The sequence below is a fragment of the Nematostella vectensis genome, chromosome 3 (genome assembly GCF_932526225.1).
Source record: "Nematostella vectensis chromosome 3, jaNemVect1.1, whole genome shotgun sequence".
In the NCBI taxonomy this organism is placed as follows: domain Eukaryota; kingdom Metazoa; phylum Cnidaria; class Anthozoa; order Actiniaria; family Edwardsiidae; genus Nematostella; species Nematostella vectensis.
Window position 1 is genome coordinate 19,452,132 of NC_064036.1, and position 17,300 is coordinate 19,469,431.

General features: G+C 41.8%; 4 protein-coding genes across 4 annotated transcripts; 3 read left to right on the top strand and 1 right to left on the bottom strand.

The window, feature by feature from the left end:
• The first annotated feature begins 396 nt into the window (after positions 1 to 396).
• On the top strand, positions 397 to 1,126 carry LOC5508984 (cytidine deaminase). Its single transcript, XM_001629525.3, has one exon. It carries the CDS (start codon positions 510 to 512, stop codon positions 954 to 956), a length of 447 nt encoding a protein of 148 aa, XP_001629575.1. The 5' UTR covers positions 397 to 509; the 3' UTR covers positions 957 to 1,126.
• Positions 1,074 to 12,961, bottom strand: LOC5508988. Its single transcript, XM_032377836.2, has 7 exons — positions 12,839 to 12,961; positions 10,104 to 10,296; positions 6,972 to 9,742; positions 5,665 to 5,961; positions 2,893 to 5,250; positions 2,498 to 2,580; positions 1,074 to 1,698 (listed from the first exon to the last, which is right to left on the bottom strand). Exons 2-7 carry the CDS (start codon positions 10,120 to 10,122, stop codon positions 1,572 to 1,574), a joined length of 5,655 nt encoding a protein of 1,884 aa, XP_032233727.2. The 5' UTR covers positions 10,123 to 10,296; positions 12,839 to 12,961; the 3' UTR covers positions 1,074 to 1,571.
• A 2,359-nt stretch (positions 12,962 to 15,320) lies between these two features.
• LOC125561135 (transcription initiation factor IIB-like) lies at positions 15,321 to 16,247 on the top strand. Its single transcript, XM_048724484.1, has one exon. It carries the CDS (start codon positions 15,321 to 15,323, stop codon positions 16,245 to 16,247), a length of 927 nt encoding a protein of 308 aa, XP_048580441.1.
• Positions 16,248 to 16,370: 123 nt separating this feature from the next.
• LOC125561136 (protein fem-1 homolog B-like) lies at positions 16,371 to 17,300 on the top strand. The gene has a single exon (XM_048724485.1). It carries the CDS (start codon positions 16,371 to 16,373, stop codon positions 17,298 to 17,300), a length of 930 nt encoding a protein of 309 aa, XP_048580442.1.

Sequence of the window (17,300 nt, forward strand, 5' to 3'; positions counted from 1 at the left end):
GGGAATGTGAACTCCCAAGAATAAACCATCTTTATTAACCAGATATTTTTATTGCCAGATCCATATATTAATTAGTCTGCTATTTTTCTTCCGATTAAGAACTAACGCTAGAAACGTCAGCGCAACTACTCCGTTTCAAACAGGCTACAACACACTTTTTAAACATTGTGTTGATTTATACAATGGCCTTAAAATAGTTATCGAATAAAAGATCCCTTATAACCTGCATTTATCAAAAAATATATAAAGAGACCCGGGCACCTTTCGGTCATAGAGCTGCTATTTGTTTATAGCTATTTGTGGAATTTTCAACGCTTTAGTTTAAGTCAATGATCCAACAATTCTAGGCTCCAATAATAACACCATTCCAAAATTTCCAAACGTAAAGAGGTCACGTGACCTAACACAGCCACGTTACGCGTCGTAGAGCAAATTCAAAGTTTCGATATTTCGCAAGCGGTCACAAGAAATCCACTTATATCCTCGAAAATCTGAGAGCAAAATTAAACATGAGTGGCGAGTGTAAAATCCAACAACTGAGTGAAGCGACAGGGCAAATACAAGACTTGATAAAGCAGTGTTTCAAAGCAAAGGAATTCTCCTACTCGCCGTACAGTAAGTTTCGAGTTGGCTCAGCAGTGCTCACGAACGATAATAGAATCTTCACTGGCTGCAACGTGGAAAACGCCAGCTATGGGATTGGAATATGCGCCGAAAGGACTGCTTTAGTGAAGGCTGTGAGTGAAGGATTTAGGGGTTTTAAAGCCATTGCGGTCTGTACGGATGTCGCAGCGTACACGGGTCCTTGTGGAGCGTGCAGGCAGTTCATCGCGGAGTTCGGTTTAGATATCGAGGTCTACATGTGTTCCACAGATCACAGTTACCAGCTGTTGCTTATAAAGGATTTGCTTCCTAGGGCATTTACTCCGATGGATTTGGTTAACGCCGAGAAATGATGCTAGGACCAGTTGCTTATAAACATTGCTTAATCGGTTGTAATATTTTCATTGTTTACATTTTTCCTGATTTACATTCCGATTTTTATTTATGTTATGCCTATCAAGGGACACATATATTAATACTTGGTTTATTTATTAAAGAATTAAAGTATTTTGTTTCTCGTAAATTGTGTTTTGGTTCACATTATGCGCCGCGTTGGATGGGCGAAGCCGAGTAACTTACTGTCACAACTCAGGGAATGGACTCGGAAAAACCGGATGTTCAAAAACTGTGCACTCAATAAGAGCGTGACACAACACCAGGCTGTTTAATCATATCAACTACTTTTAGTAAAGGATAACTGCCTAAAGTCTTAAACTATGCAAGCATCATTAATTATTACTGTTTTAAGCAAACCTATTTGTGGACTTTCTTGTTGTTGCAGCAGAGGAGGTACTCTTTAGCATGTTCCTCAAGTCTTTTGCTATATTTTACTTTATTTCATCAATTATAAACAAAAAAAAGCCTTAAATGCCCAAAAGGTATAAAAAAGTTTTTTTTAACTTAAACCCTAGCTTTCAAACAAACAAACTAGTTGCCTTTTGCTCACTGTGTTGAGCTAAAACTCTATCTCACTGTTCTGCTCCATCACTGTTAATGTCTTCGTTGTGCCCGCTATCATTTCGCTCACTATTATTGCCAGTTGAGGTTGTCGAAGTAGTGGTATACAAAGGATGTCTGCAGATAGGACAGTTGCGACTGGACAAGAAAAAAAGACAATAGGTAAAGAAGTCGACATGATGGAAAAAACATGACATGACGCTTCAAATAAGCCCATTTCACATCTAATAAGGCAGAACATTTCTCTTAGTACTTAGTGAGTAATAGCAAACAAATATCAATTGCGCCTTTTTTAAATTTAAGTGTTTTTTTGTGTCATTGAAATTTGATCTTTTCGTCCCTGAGCCCATACACAGCGCAAGGATGATCAAGGAAAAAAAATATTGAAAATCCAAAATCGAGGTATGTGCATTTTGGCCTCACGTTATTTGTGTTTTGAAAATCATTTCGGAATACAACGAACGATGGTCTTCTTTCTCTATCTCGAAATGCACATTTTCCAGGTTTTTCCGTCATGACTCAAAGAGGTTGAAAAGACTGATCTAAAGCCAACACAAAAATATCTTACATTTAACTAATATGGTGCACCCAGATATGAAAACAAAATATCTATAACACAAATTTCCCTAAAAGTTTAGTCAAAAGCAATTGTATGATTTTACAACGACAATTGAAAGTTTAACAAAGATCAAAATCTGGTAATGACTCAAGAAGCAACAAATACTTATTTACTCTATGTTTTCTTGTACTGTAAAGGGTCAGAGTATTGAAATCCTTGATCCTTTAGACAATCTTGGTGCATATTAAATTTGAATCAGTGGCAGATCCATGATTTCTTTGGTCCAATTAAAGTTATCGAATCGGGATTATGTTTGTTAAATGAAAACATCTGATTGTATGGAAGGGGGAGTGTATGATAAAAGTAGAGTATACTTACACTCCATTGCGGACCATGGCAACGGCACAGTCCCGGTGCACCTTGTGTGAGCATGCAAGAACTTGACAACCAGTGAAGGCATCCTACAAAGGCAACATTTCCATCCATTTACTTTTCATAACAGAACATTTAGCAAGTAGACATAGCGAGGATCTATGGACCTGAACCTTTTCTAAACAAACATTTAACTTATCAGGCTTGGGGAAGAAGAAATAATACTTGGAATATGATAAAACCTTTTTAGCCATGGGAGTTCTAAAAAATCTGTTATTCTTTTGATAGTCATATAAGCAAGAGTCACATTGTAAAATTGAAACAAATTTCATTAAAACTTGCCCATTCATTGCAATACCACTTATTTTTTAATCTACTGTTACAAAGGGAAAACTTCTTACCTCAAGACAAATACAGCATTCATCATGTCCTGAATTTTCCCTACACTTGTGTTTCCCCTGCAGTCTAACGTCCAAACAAACATTGCAGACTTCACAATGGAATGACTGATCTTTGTGTATCCTGCAAATGCCACACTTATCACAATGGTAAGGCTTTTTCTCGTTGCCGGTGAAGTGCTTGCAAATGCCACAGAAAAACTCGGCTAATGGAGCTTTGCAGCTCTGACATGAGTTGCTCTTTTCTGTGATGTCCTGCTCATGTAGACAGGTGAGGCATATAAGGCGGATAGCATCTTTTGCCTTGCGTGAAGACTCCCTGCATTCCTTTGATTCGTTGTGGCAGCGATGACATGGGAAGAACTTAAGGCAGCATGGAAACATCACATGACATCTTCTTTTGTAGTGTTCACAGGGCCATTCATCAGATGTCACTTGAGATGGGCACTTCTCATAGCTTGGTACAAATGTTTTTACCTTTTTCTGTAGACTTTGCCGTGGTTGCTGCTTGTGCTGTTGTTGTGTACTCTGCTGGCGTTGACCTTGATGGCCTTGATGTTGTCTTTGACGTCCTCTCTGTTGTCCCTGGATAACACCTTGCTGTTGTTGTTGTTGCTGATCATTTTGTTGGCTTTGCCGTGGTTGCCCCTGCTGTTGAAACCTTTCCCTCTGTCTTTGCTCGGCTTGTTGCTGCTGCAGTTCGTGTTGTTGACGTTGCTGCTCTTGCTCATGTTGTTGCTTTCTTTGCCTACCCTCTTCTTGCAGCTGCTGCTGTTCTCGCACTTTACTTTCCTTTTCTATTTGTTGATCCCTCTCCTTCTGTTCGGCTTCATGTTGTCTTTGAGCCCTGATCTCCTCGACCCTGCGCTTCATACGCTCACGCACATCTTTTCGACGTTCCTCTTCCCTCTCGCGTTCACGTTTCCTGTGCTCTTCTTCAAGAATCATCAAACTCTCCCTTTCCTTCGCGAAACTCTCCAACGTATTCCAAACTGACGACATTGTCTCCTCAAGTGCCTCTAGCGACCTCTCATTTCCATGGCTCCATCCTTCTCTTCCTGGCATTAAGAGACTAGAGTTATACCCAGCATTGAATGTCCCAGACATGCTTCTCACAACAGGCCCGAATGAACCTGTTACTTCATCAGCTTTCAAACCTTGGGATTTTGAATATTCCGCAGGGTTGTTTAATCCCGAGTAAGTTTGAGTGTGATGGTACATTGGTACTGGAGGCGCAAGAATTTCACGTTTCTGACTCATACCCGGGTACCATGGCAACGGACGGGATTTAGGACGTGCGCCTGTTCTCTTGTATACACTTGAAACCACTGCAGAATCTTTGGCAGGTTTTGGTACAGTAGGATATGGGTCGATTGTCCTGGAAGTAATACTAGATGCACTGTTTACATCTGAAGAGAAACCATTTCTTGCATTCTTGTCGTAGGTCTGCTCTCTAGTCATACTTGATGATTCGCTTGAATGATCTCTAGTCTTCCCAAGTGACCCACTGTAACCTAGCATATCGTCTGTTATACTGTCATCTATGAAGTAGTGTAGAGCCAGTGCCTCGCTTTTGCCCGTTCTACTATTGCTTCCATTGCATTCTTGGGTGTCTTTTTCATACACTTTTCTACTATCTTTATCAATTTCGTCTCCTTGCTTGTCTGCCTTAATATTTTCGATCTTTTCGTCGGTACTAATTTCGCTGACTTCAATTTGACGACCTACTCTCTTCGGCTGCTCACCAGTTTTGGCCAAATCAATGTTTTCTACGTCCATCTTCTTTCTACTGAGCTTTAGCGGTGTCTTCGTTTTGTCTTTGTCATTTGATTCGTCTTTATCATTATCTGAAATCTGAGTCTTCTTATAGTCCAGTACAATATCGCTGTCTGCAACTACATCTTCGCACAGATGACTAAACGGCGGCCTTATAACGGCATCGCCAATAACATGACCTGACCGTAGGTTTATGGCTTGGTGTTGATAGTCGCTATTCAAAGATGTTGCCTTCTTGATGTCTTTCCCAGGAGCTGAAGCATTCAAAGATAGAGTACTTGCAGACTGCACTCCATCTACCAGATCAGTCGCGTCCGTTTGATTGGTAGCTGTTTGAGGGAGGGACGGCCAGGGTGGATCTTCTGACGTTGATCTTGTTCGAGATTCAGCATTTTGCGAAGCACTGGGGTGAAGTAATTGCGTTGAGGACGCTGGGTCAGTTTGCTCTTGTGAGTGCTCTCGTCTTTGCTGTCTCATTCTCTCTACTTCGGCAGGAATTAGGAACATTTGCAAATCGCGTCTAGTTTTCTCAAGTTCAAAGTACTTCATTCCGTATTTACACAACACTTCTTCATCTTCTTCAAGCTTCAATTAAGTGAATAAAACAAATCATTAGATAAAATATGATGCTACCGTAAAGGCATATTTTTGGAAATGACTGCAGGTAAATGTAGTGAGTAGAATCTTATCCAACCCTAATGAACTTCTCCCGACTACCCACATCTCTGTTAGGAGGAAGAAGTTCCTTGTACGAGTCTTACTAATGAGCTTGATGGATTCACACGACTACCCGCATCTCCGTTAGTAGGACTAAGTTCTTTTGTACGAGTCTTGCCCAAGCATAATGAGCTTTCCAGGTTCCCTTGACTACCCGCATCTCTGTTAGGAGGGAGTCTTACCCAAACATACAGAGCTGAATGGGTTCCCCCGACTACCCTTATATCTGTTAGGAGGGAGTAGTCGTTTTGTACGACTCTAACCCAAGCCTAATGAGCTTACCGGGTTCTCCCGACTACCACCATCTGTGTTAGGATTGACCATTTCGTCTGCAGGAGCTTGATAAGGATGCCTTTCTGAATCATACTCCATGCTGAGCGAGTTCGTCTGGGTGTAACCATCCTCCAAGATTGTGTGCTCATCACTATCCCGGCATGCAGACACGCGCAGTTCCTGCTCTTGGTTGCCAAGTATCTCATTATCAGCCACAGTGGCTCGGTGAAGTAACAAAACGGCTTCTTCTATTTTGATATCTGATTGCTTTGCGGCAGATTCGCGCTTTTCATCCCTCAGTAGAGCCTGTGGAATATTTTTAACGGTGAACATAATCCCTTATCATTCCCAAAACTTAACAAGGTTTTACTTTCTGTTTTGATATGGTTTTTGATTAATTGGGTGTGAGAATTAAAGGTGAGATCTATTTTATACGAAAAAAAAAACTTTTGTTGGTGATCATGGTGACATGAAATTGTAATTGAACATGTGAAGTAAACACAACAATAAAGAAAAAACAGTACGACGATTGTACTATGTTTTTGTCATTGTTTGAGAAAAATGCTGCTTATGGAAACAGCTTTTTGATCAAGCGAGTAAGGACCCCATCGTTTTAATGCAGCCAAATATTTGATTGGGTTTAAAATTGCTCATCACCCATGCATTAAAAAAAAAACATTTCATACACTTCTTTGTTACAACAAATACTGGTAGACGACTGGACAGATGTTTGTCTATTGAAAACCTCTTCTGATTCCTTACTCAAGCTGCAAAATATTTTGTACATCAGAAAAGAGAAATGCTAGTTTCAGATGAGATCTGATTGGTTTAAAAATCACTTTCGGTAAGCAAACTATTTTCAAGCATTGACTTGATGCGATCTCTTACATCCTTCATTGTGAGACCTCATTATTGCAGTGCGGACAATTTAAATCTTCCTCCATACAGCAAAAAAAAAAACATTCCTTCGTGCGTCATTTGCCAAATCGCTTAGCGTAGTTACATCTCTATTAAATTAGTATCCATAATTGAATATCTTATCGACATCCACGTGTTGTGTCTAGTAGTCTGAAAATTCATATTGTTAGATATTGGAGATCAAAGTTAATCTTTGTTAAGATGCAAATAATAGCGTGTTAGTGTTGCTTCCGCATGAGCAGGGAAGCTATTGAAAGAAGACTCAAGGTCATCCCATATCATGAAATAGCGTTGGAGCAATAAAAGGTCCCATTACGGTTACCAGGAATTGATAGGGCACCACATAACGAAAATCAGATAAAAAGATCCTGATCTTACCTTTTATACACTTATCTTACCTTCAGGCTTTCCTTTTCGTCTCTCAGTTTTGCACACTCCTTTTCCAATCCCTCGTAGAAACCTTCAGTACGACATACACCAAGCTCTGAAACTATCGCAATATGGACTTGGAACGCGTTCTCTACTCTCGCTACTGGCACGTGACCGAAATCACTCATGCACTCTCTGACCACGTGTTCCAGAGCATCGATTTCATCACACTCTGGTTCATCATCATTGCGATTCTTTAGACACCCTGTTGCTATAGTGATCGAACTGCCCATATGGAAGACTTGCACGATACCCTTCGTATGGGATGCAGATAGGAACACAGAATGATCATCTTGGAGGTTTCCCTGCACATGTCTCTGACGTTTGAGTCGGAGCACAAGGATCCTGTAAATGGAAGAAGCTTCCCATTCGTCTGCAAAGTCGCAAGTGGTGACTGATGTTCTTGGATCGAACGCCACGCCGTTTTTAGAGAGCAAGTGCTGTCCTGGATTACCCATCAAGGCGTAACACATAACAATAGATAGTGCAGCGATTGGTAATGTCTGCACAATGTCAAGGACATACAATCCTGGGTCCTGAGAATTCTTTGGAAGTGAGTACAGTAGCTTAATAAAACTCATAACATACTCTACTACTTTATTCGCTTTGTTAACGTCTGGGATGTCCGAAGTCCGACATGTGATGAGGTATTTGTGGGTGTTAGAGTCATCGACAATGAATTCATAGAAAACCCGGAACGTCTCATCTGTTTTGCTGTTAGAGGTATCGTACTGTATGATGATAAAAACAGTGACGTTTTTATCGTTGATGCAGCTCTCGCGTTTGGTAACATAAGCTGGTGACAATCCACTAGTATTGATATATTTCACGCGTGCTCCACCACTTGATAGTAGATCTTCAAACATCGTGAACAGAGCGAATATAGCATCTTTAGACTGACAATACAAAGCCATCGCCAAAAGAATTACTGTAATAGCTAGAACATTCGGATCATTCTCGAGGGAACAGCATTGTACAGTTGACAATGCTGTCTTAGTAGATTCTACTTGGTCTAGTATCAACATGGTGCGGGCGGCTTCCGCGCACTTCTTGTTCATCAATCTAGACTTGCATTCTATGACGTCCTTTAGAATGACATCAGGGTGTTTTGGGGTCCCGTAGAATGCAATCAGATCTTCACGGGACATCTCGAGAACATGATTATTGTCTACCCAGACTCCGAACATACCGCAACCACGACAACCTGCATTTTTCTGACGACCGAATTTCTCTCGCAGGAACTCTGCCTGTTCTTGGTGTAGCATACTTTTATCAACAAATCCCTCCCGTCCATGTTTACGGCTGGACATTTCGTAGAATTCCAGGAGCATCGGATGTTCAAGAGGGGAACGTATTAACAAGTCCTCTATCGTCTCAAACTTCAGATGAACATCTTGGAATTTATAGCTAAGAGGGTAGAGCGATGCTGCAATAAAGGCTAACCCAAGTAAAGTAGTGTGGTCAGAACCTAGGACTGCTTCACAAGCCTGGAAAACCAGACTTAGCATTTTCTCTCCCTTCGCCCACTCCCCTTCTTTGCAAAGGGCGCGAATGGTCTCTTCCGTTGCCCCTACAATGAATGTTTCAGCGAGAAATTCGTCCTGCAACACTTCCATTTTCTCGAGAGTCATGACAAAGTTTTCATTAATCGCTTGAGCCTCTGCGTATCTCCCAAGAGAGCGGAGTACCAAACAAAGGCGAAGACGCCACAGAGCTTCAGCATTTGGTAACTTTACTGGTAGGAGGTCTAGACCTTTAAGACATTGTCTTATAGCATCCTCGCAAGGACACCACTTGCACATAGCATAATTGGCATTAGCTAAATTAGTAAAAACCGCAAGGGCAAGAAAGAGTTTATTTTCCAGTTCTTTTTGCATCATTATAGCATCAGAATTAGGAAACATGTTCAGAACTTCGGCCGAAAATGTTGATTTAGCACACGTCTTGAAATCGGATGGGTCGCCCTTAGTATCATGATAAAATAAATCTTTCCTATAAAAGTGTTGTTTTCGCATGCGAGGTTCAATTTCTTTTTCTAATACAGACACAGACTTCTTAAACAAACTCTCAAACGTCGACAAAGCCTTTTGAAACTCGCCCATTATCATTTCCAAATGTGCGTAGTTGATTGTGATTGTAGTTTCCATAGTGTCTTTAGCACATATGATATGGCGCATCTCCCTTGTAGGCGAATCTTCAACTTCTTGCAAATCCTGCTTTGCTTCGACAAACCAATTGCGCGCAACTTGGCAATCACCATTCATCATTAGCACGCAACCAATGTTATTTTTCAATATAGCTTTTAAAACAATAAAAGATGGACTGCCGTCCGTAGGTACATTGTCAATGGAGTCAAGAGCGAGAAACAAAATGGTTTTCGCGCAAGTATACATCCCTAGCTCAAAGGCCACAGCACTCACATAGGTTAAAAACTCGATGAATGGATGGACATTTGCCAGTATGCTGACGTCTTGAAACACACATCCATGGCGAAGCGCCAGCGTGCGGGGAATTCCCTTATTTTTCATGAGCAGATATCTAAGAATTTTACCGACAAGCGGAGTAAAGTGTTCTGGCGTAACTTCGGGCTTGCCGATGCGATCACTTATCTGACTCACATAATCTCGCGCTTTCTGAGGCGACGATTGTAGGTTATGCAGGGCTTGGATGAAGAGATTGACGGTTCCCTTCATTGTACACAATACAGAAGGCCCCTCCTCCGATTCTTTTGACTTGGTGGCTATCGAGAAAAAAAAACACTATCGTAATATGTTTTAAAAATAAAAAGAATATCCTTTTTAACAAGATTATTTTAAAAAATATATACATATATAGATTTATATCTGTAGTGGTAAGTAAAAACATATACTTTATACAATTGTATCAGAGAACACCTGCTCAAATAAAATGCGTACAGGACCCTGAAAAAAACGCAAATAGCATGTTTATTAAAAAAGGACAGATAAATATGTCAAGGATCCAATGCAAGGCAATACAAATTAAGGAACGCTAACCAGCGGGATAATTAGCCATCGTTACCGCCTCTCTTTGGAGGCGAGAATTTACAGTTTATACACAATCTAATAATAAGTTTCACTTACCAGAATCTATAGGAGCCATTCTATTGTGATAATGGTATTTAGAAGTCTTCTTTTTCAGAACTTGTCAGAGCATGAACTTTCAGGTTTGTTTGGCAGAACGTATGCCACTCTGAGAGCACTGATATGGCCTTTAACTAGCTTATCCCCCTGAAGCTTCTATCAGAATTCGCCACACAGAAAAAATCATAGGTTTCTGAAAATAATAGAGAAAGTCGTTGTTTTCAGAAACCTGCTATAAGTGGGGGGATTCCCTTTGTGTTACCTTTCTATAATTACTCATACTTTCGATCCAGATGATTATAGTAGAAAATGAATCAGAAGCAAGTGTGAACCACATACCTTTTTTTGTCTGTGCAGTTGAAAAAATATTTAAAAAAATTGCCACCTTTTGCAAACAGTGGCACAATGATACAGGGCGAGATGGGGCATTCACTACCCTAACCTCATTTTCTTATTCCTCTCAAATTAATTAAAAGAACTTCAAAGTATAGGGTGAACTAGGCAACTCGGATGCCTGGGCGATGTCTACAGCAGAGATACATGGCCTTACTAGACACAGCCAAATGAAAATCGCAGTACACATACTACATATTATGTACAACATATTATAGGAGACCCTAAATCACTTTAAGATCACATCTGACATGATGGAATGAGGATTATGGAGAGCAAAATCGTATACATAAAACCACTTAACAATTTCTGCTTTAGTTATACAGTGGAACTTGGATTTTAAGATACAGGATTTTACGATAACCTAAATTTGACAATAGCGTTCCTTTCTCCCTGCGAAAATACAGTACAATATAATAGAAATTACCTCGATTTAACTATATTGGATACAACGATATTCTCGATTTAACTATACAAATCTGTTCTCCCAAGCGTAATTGTGACGTCGATACAACAGTATTACTTAATACTTGTCTACGTTCAGTACAGTTTACAGTACAAAGTACAGTTACAATATTATTATTTTGTGAAAGTTGATAATTAACACGACCTCACTACAATGATATTTACAATAGATTTTCCTTTATATCGTAAAACCGGGTACCACTTTGCAACGATACCTCGATTTTACGATACATTTTCTTTCTCCCGAGGCATATCGCAAAATCCAGGTTCCACTGTATTCAAATCACTTTTTCAGATGCAAGCCAGGGGTGTAGTCGAGGTTTGCTGAAGATTAGGGGGTTTATAAAAATTAATAAACTTAATGCAAGGTGGCAAAATACGGTTAGTAAGGGGTACACAGGGTATTTACCCTGCACATGCTTTTAAACTTTTCTTACTGTATTATTTGTTTCGGAGTTGTTGGCATTTGCTTTCATATTTACTAGCTTGGTCTATTCTAAGTAGGAAATCTTTTATGGACAAAATATTTGATGGGAAAAAGCTGTAGTTTTAAGAAATGCATATCTTAGAGCTTCTATTTTCTTAGTACAAATTTAATAACTGTGATACATACTATATAAAGATACAGCACAACCAACACAATCTGGTTGAAACAAGGATGATGTGTAGGGTGTTGATAATTTCTCTATTAGACGGAAGAAAGCTGTTATGAAGGAATTGTTAATCTATGCAAAAGTCGTTTCTGACACGTCAGTTAGATATTTACTTTCACTTCCCATTTGACAATTTGAAACCGGTGACATCCGAATATCTAATTTGCATATAGCTTGTGATGTCAAGAGTTGTACAAGTGGGGGATGAACATTAGACATTCCCATACAAAATAGGACCCTCCTACCCTCCACTGAGCGTCGTGCCCATTTGCGTGTGAGTCACCCAACTTTTTCGAAAAACTTTTTCGATATGCGAGATATGTATACCCTGTAAATAATTGCGAAACGATATTACAAGACAAAAAGTAACACATCTATATTCTGCAAAACAGAATGCATATTTTGAAAGCTTCTAAGCTATCAAGTAATATAGAGAAGAAAATGTTTATAGTATTTTCCGCAAATTTATTGCAAATTGTCACAAAAACAAAACATGCCCTTAGAAGAACATTTTTACACACTAAACAACACACTAAATAATAAAACCTATAGTGTACAAGGGAAGCAAGCTATAAATCATCTACACAAAAAGATAAAAAAACCATCAAGGTGTAAACTCAAACAGAAACGACTGGAAATCTAGAATCTTAAAAGTAGGTTGAGATACGAGGTTCTCACGAGTTTTTTTAGTCTGACTAAAACTCATCAATGGGTGAACAGCAAAAAAACTTAATTGTATTTTTAATTATCTTTAAATAAACAAGCATTATAATCCCTGAATAGTTCTACTTTTTTCCGTTGTGGTTCTGTACGGGACCTGGAAATATCCCAGGACCTGAAACGATCCCCAAAAGTCCCCTAACTGATCCTGGGATCTGAAACAATCCCAAGCAGTACCCAAAATGAACCCCAAGATACAAATAAAAAGCTTGCAATTCTAAGCTTAATAAAAGGTTTCCAGCAATATAATCTCAAATAAAATACTTCTATTTATTACAATGCCACGGTGTCTGATCTGTGATAAATGGGTACAACTAAACCAACAAACAAGGTTGCCCATTACTGCAATTCTTTAGGGTTCCTTACAATTTTGCCAATTTTTTTTCCTGTCGCTGCTTTACATGCTTACTTTAAATGCTTACTTTGCACAATATTCATTATAGTCGATTCGAGTTACTTTACTTACAAACAAACACATGGGTGATAAGAAAAGCATATACTTACTTTACTGGTAGTAAAGATAGTCCTCTGAGTTGTAACTTTTCAGTTTACATGATGTTTAAAGAAAAATCATGGCGCACAACAATGTCTTCCATGCTTAAAACGGTGCTTAAACGGAAGAGCGCCCACGTCTTATGTCAGCGGATGATCATTCAATAACTGGGACCACAGGCCTCCCGAAGTTTTTTTTTTTTGGTCAACAACTGAATCAAAAGTAATGGAAGAAATGTAGACAATAGGTGTAGGCAACTACCCGACATTTAAGACAACAAGTCATCTGTAATAAGCCTTTATATTAAAAAGCCAGTACACCTTAGGGAGTAAATGGCTATGCCATGCTGACGAGTCCTAATAAGGACGAAACAGCTGTCCATGGTTGCCGAACTGCACGGGTAATAGACTGTGCTAGCGTCCCGTCTTGGCCCGACTGGTGCCAATGTGTGTATGCTAGTGTGCTTTTAAAGTTCACATTTATGTATACATACTTGCAAGGATAGTTTGGCTATCCGATGGAGTTTTAGACTAGCAAAGGTCGCATGCGTGATCCGCACAATTGACATAACGCTAGCCCGTCGCAGCTCTAGATCCCACATGGATCTAAGCTGTGGTTTAAAGCACTTCGTTCGAGTCGAAGTCGCCCTGCAGTTTTTTTGCCGATGAAGTTTAACTGAGGCACACCGGCTATGCCATGCTGACGAGTCCTAATAAGGACGAAACAGCTGTCCATGGTTGCAGAACTGCACGGGTAATAGACTGTGCTAGCGTCCCGTCTTGGCCCGACTGGTGCCAATGTGTGTATGCTAGTGTGCTTTTAAAGTCCACATTTATGTATACATACTTGCAAGGATAGTTTGGCTATCCGATGGAGTTTTAGACTAGCAAAGGTCGCATGCGTGATCCGCACAATTGACATAACGCTAGCCCGTCGCAGCTCTAGATCCCACATGGATCTAAGCTGTGGTTTAAAGCACTTCGTTCGAGTCGAAGTCGCCCTGCAGTTTTTTTGCCGATGAAGTTTAACTGAGGCACACCGGCTATGCCATGCTGACGAGTCCTAATAAGGACGAAACAGCTGTCCATGGTTGCAGAACTGCACGGGTAATAGACTGTGCTAGCGTCCCGTCTTGGCCCGACTGGTGCCAATGTGTGTATGCTAGTGTGCTTTTAAAGTCCACATTTATCAATAACTATGTAGGTGACAGGTTCTTTTTGATAAATGAAAAAAATGAATCATCTTATTTGATATTCATATTTTTTCTTTCATATTTGTTTTCGCATATTTCGCCATGCAACTTGCTACAAGCTGATACATGGAATTGCTTGCTAAAGAAGAAAAAGAGTCTCAAACCTGTAACTGACATAACTTCTGCAAAGTACATTTGTGAGGCTATTCACTTGTCCCCAAGCCCCCAGGGTGCGGACAATTCTTAGAGTCGAAAACATTCAATCCCCCACCCCCTCGGGACAGATTCTTGTTCAAAAGGGCTCTAAACCCCCACGTTTACCCCACACTGCCCCGGGACCATGGGGGGGGGGGGGGGGTTCAATTGACTAGTGAATTTTTGTGACTCCGAGATACTTTATTTCCATTGAAAAGTCTAGGGACACACCATCCAGATAGTACGGGTGGTTGATATTGTTTCTGGTCTTCTTTGAGATGCGTATCGTGTTACACTTGTTTGCTTGGAAACTCATGGACTGGGTAGCCCAGGACACGTGTCTCGATATGTCGCGCTGTAGTTCTTTGTAATCCTCTCGTGATCTAATGGTGCGGTAACAAATACAGCCGTCTGCATAGAGGCAGTAGTAGTGTTTTGGCGCAGCTGGCGCAAGATTTGATCGATCGCGCAAAAGTTTTTTTGATCGCACCTGCGCATGCGCGAACACAGCCACACCCACCTGTCGATCATTTTGTCACGTGACAACCACACCCACCTGTCAATCATTTTGTCACGTGGCAGCCACACCCACCTGTCAATCATTTTGTCACGTGTCGCACCTAGGGGAGCTCGGGGGGCTATTCTGGTCTAAAGACGTATGAGGCCCTAGATAAAATGACATTAAAGACGGAGGTGAAGATTAAAAACGGTGCGGCTACAGCCGGCGGTTGTTCGGTGCCGGAGGTGAATGTGAGTAACACTGCGGATGCGGAGCCTAAACACTGCTGTTATAACGCTGATTACTATGAAGACTCAGAATACAAAAGCTTCGACCCCGTTGGGTTTGTGATCGGAGCCGTCACAATCGTCCTTGGTGTTACAGCAATGTTAGTCTCCATGCCACGGTATGACGAAAAAAGATGGGTAAGATACTAGTCCACGAATGTGGTGCGGAGACTTTAGACCGCACCGCCCCCACGCGGACCCCTTCGGAAGTCTTAACAACCACACACGTCACACCCGAGGGAGCTCGAGAGGCTAGCCTCTCGGCTTCACATCTAAAAAGTTTTTGAAAAGTGGCTTAAAGACATGAACAGTTTAATAAAATGGAGGAACAAACGGTTGAACGTATGGTTGAAGATCAGTCACCACCACCATATAATATCCCCGACGGGCCGGTACCCGGGATTAACGTCCCCATTCTCGTGTCGGAATTTGCACTGTTTGATCAAGCCCTCGCCAAATACGAGACTGATAGAGCCTCCTTGGGAGACGAGGGTAGTAGTAACACCCTTTGCAATCATGACGACCTAGTCACAGAAAACGGGGTCACTAGTTGCTTAGAGTGCGGGGAACAGATGCAGCGCGTGATCGCGCACGAGAGGGAATGGCGTTTTTACGAGGATTCCGGCGGCAGACGGTCTTCGAATCCAAGTCGGGTCCAGGTACGTAGGTCTGAGGATAGAAATATTGACAAGGATGTGGAAAACATGGGTTTTAGTGGGGTGATTGTAGCCAAAGCTAATGAGATATACACTCAGGTGACGAAAGGCCAGATTTTTCGCGGCGACCCACGGAAGGCGATCGTCTTTGCATGCATCTACTACGCCTACAAGATGTCCGGTAAGTGTCAGACACCGAAAACCTTGATGGAAACTTTTGGATTGAGCAAGAAGAGCTGCCTTAAGGGTCTAAAAATCTTTAGTGTTAACGCACCTAAAGATTACTTACTACACGGGGCGTCTCCCACCGTTGTGCATCACATTCACGATGTGATGGGTAAATTCTCGGCTTCTCTTGCACAAAAGGAGGAGGTAGTTCGGCTTTACTACAGGACTAAGAATCGCTCGTCTAAGTTGAATCGCGCTCGCCCACAATCCTTTGCGGCCGCTTTAACCTATTACTGGATACGGCAAAGAAAGATCGATATTACGCTTAAAAATTTCTCCGAAAGAGCCGGCATCTCCGAGTTAACCATCAGTAGGAAAGCGAAAGAAGTGGCTACAGTCCTGGACACGTCTGATGTGGTATGATATTTCCCGATTTCCAGAGAAATCAGGATTTCCAGAAAACTATCAGTCCGGAGTAGATGTAAATTGGCGCATCTAAAAAAAATTCGAAAAAATGGTTTAAAGACGTAGGCGGTACAATAAATAATGTCGGAATTGTCAATGTGGGAGGCTGCGAGGCGTGGAGACACCGGGTACTTGAAGAGGTGCAGGGAGTTGGGGGCGAGAAACTTCGATGTGGTCATAGTGTACGCGGCGGGTGCTGGACACACTGAGATTGTCGAATTGTGTAAAGAGTGGGGGGCGAGGCGCTTTGGTGCAGCCATGGAGGCCGCGGCGGAGGGTGGGCACGTGGGGATCGTCAAGCGGTGTAAAGATTGGGGTGCCACCAGCTTCAACAAGGCTGTACAGGGCGCGGCGGGTGAGGGTCACGTGGAGATCGTCAAGCTTTTGAAAGGGTGGGGCGCGACGGACTTCGACTGGCCCATGGTGGCAGCCGCTGCGGGCGGACACATCGAAATCGTCAGGCTGTGTAAAGAGTGGGGTGCTGTGAAGTTTGACTGGGCTATGTCTGAAGCAGCGGGGTGTGGTCACGTTGAGGTTGTTAGATTGTGTAAGGAGTTGGGTGCCACCGACTTTGATGAGTCCATGGCGACCGCCGCTGCGGAAGGACACGTCGGGATTGTCAAGATGTGTAAAGAGTGGGGCGCGACGAACTTCAACTCGGCCCTTTTATTGGCGGCGGAGCACGGTCACGCCGACGTCGTCGAGTTGTGCAAGGGTTGGGGTGCGACAGACTTTGAGGAACCAATGTGGGAGGCATATGAGGGCGGCTTTGGTGAAGAAGCCGAGGTGTGGGAGCGCGAGAGTGGTTTCGATAAGACCGTGGCGGTATGCCGTGGAGGTCTTTGGTGGGACGCTATACACGAGGATCTGTTCAAGTACCACCACAAACGCAAGTTTCTCAGGAGTCTCGAGGACGAACTTTTACCCAAGACTTGGCATCCAGATAGGTTTTGGGATTGGTGTCTTGATGAGCAAGAGAAGGAAATGTTGGAAGAGTGTTTCGATGGGTAG

Coding starts and splice junctions, on each gene's coding strand:
- LOC125561135 (XM_048724484.1), top strand. CDS start 15,321: ATGGAGGAACAAACGGTTGAACGTATGGTTGAAGATCAGTCACCACCA.
- LOC125561136 (XM_048724485.1), top strand. CDS start 16,371: ATGTCGGAATTGTCAATGTGGGAGGCTGCGAGGCGTGGAGACACCGGG.
- LOC5508984 (XM_001629525.3), top strand. CDS start 510: ATGAGTGGCGAGTGTAAAATCCAACAACTGAGTGAAGCGACAGGGCAA.
- LOC5508988 (XM_032377836.2), bottom strand. Junction 5,251..5,664: donor GTGGTAGTCGGGAGAACCCG/GTAAGCTCATTA, acceptor ACTTAATTGAAG/CTTGAAGAAGATGAAGAAGT. Junction 2,581..2,892: donor AATGCTGTATTTGTCTTGAG/GTAAGAAGTTTT, acceptor TTGCCTTTGTAG/GATGCCTTCACTGGTTGTCA.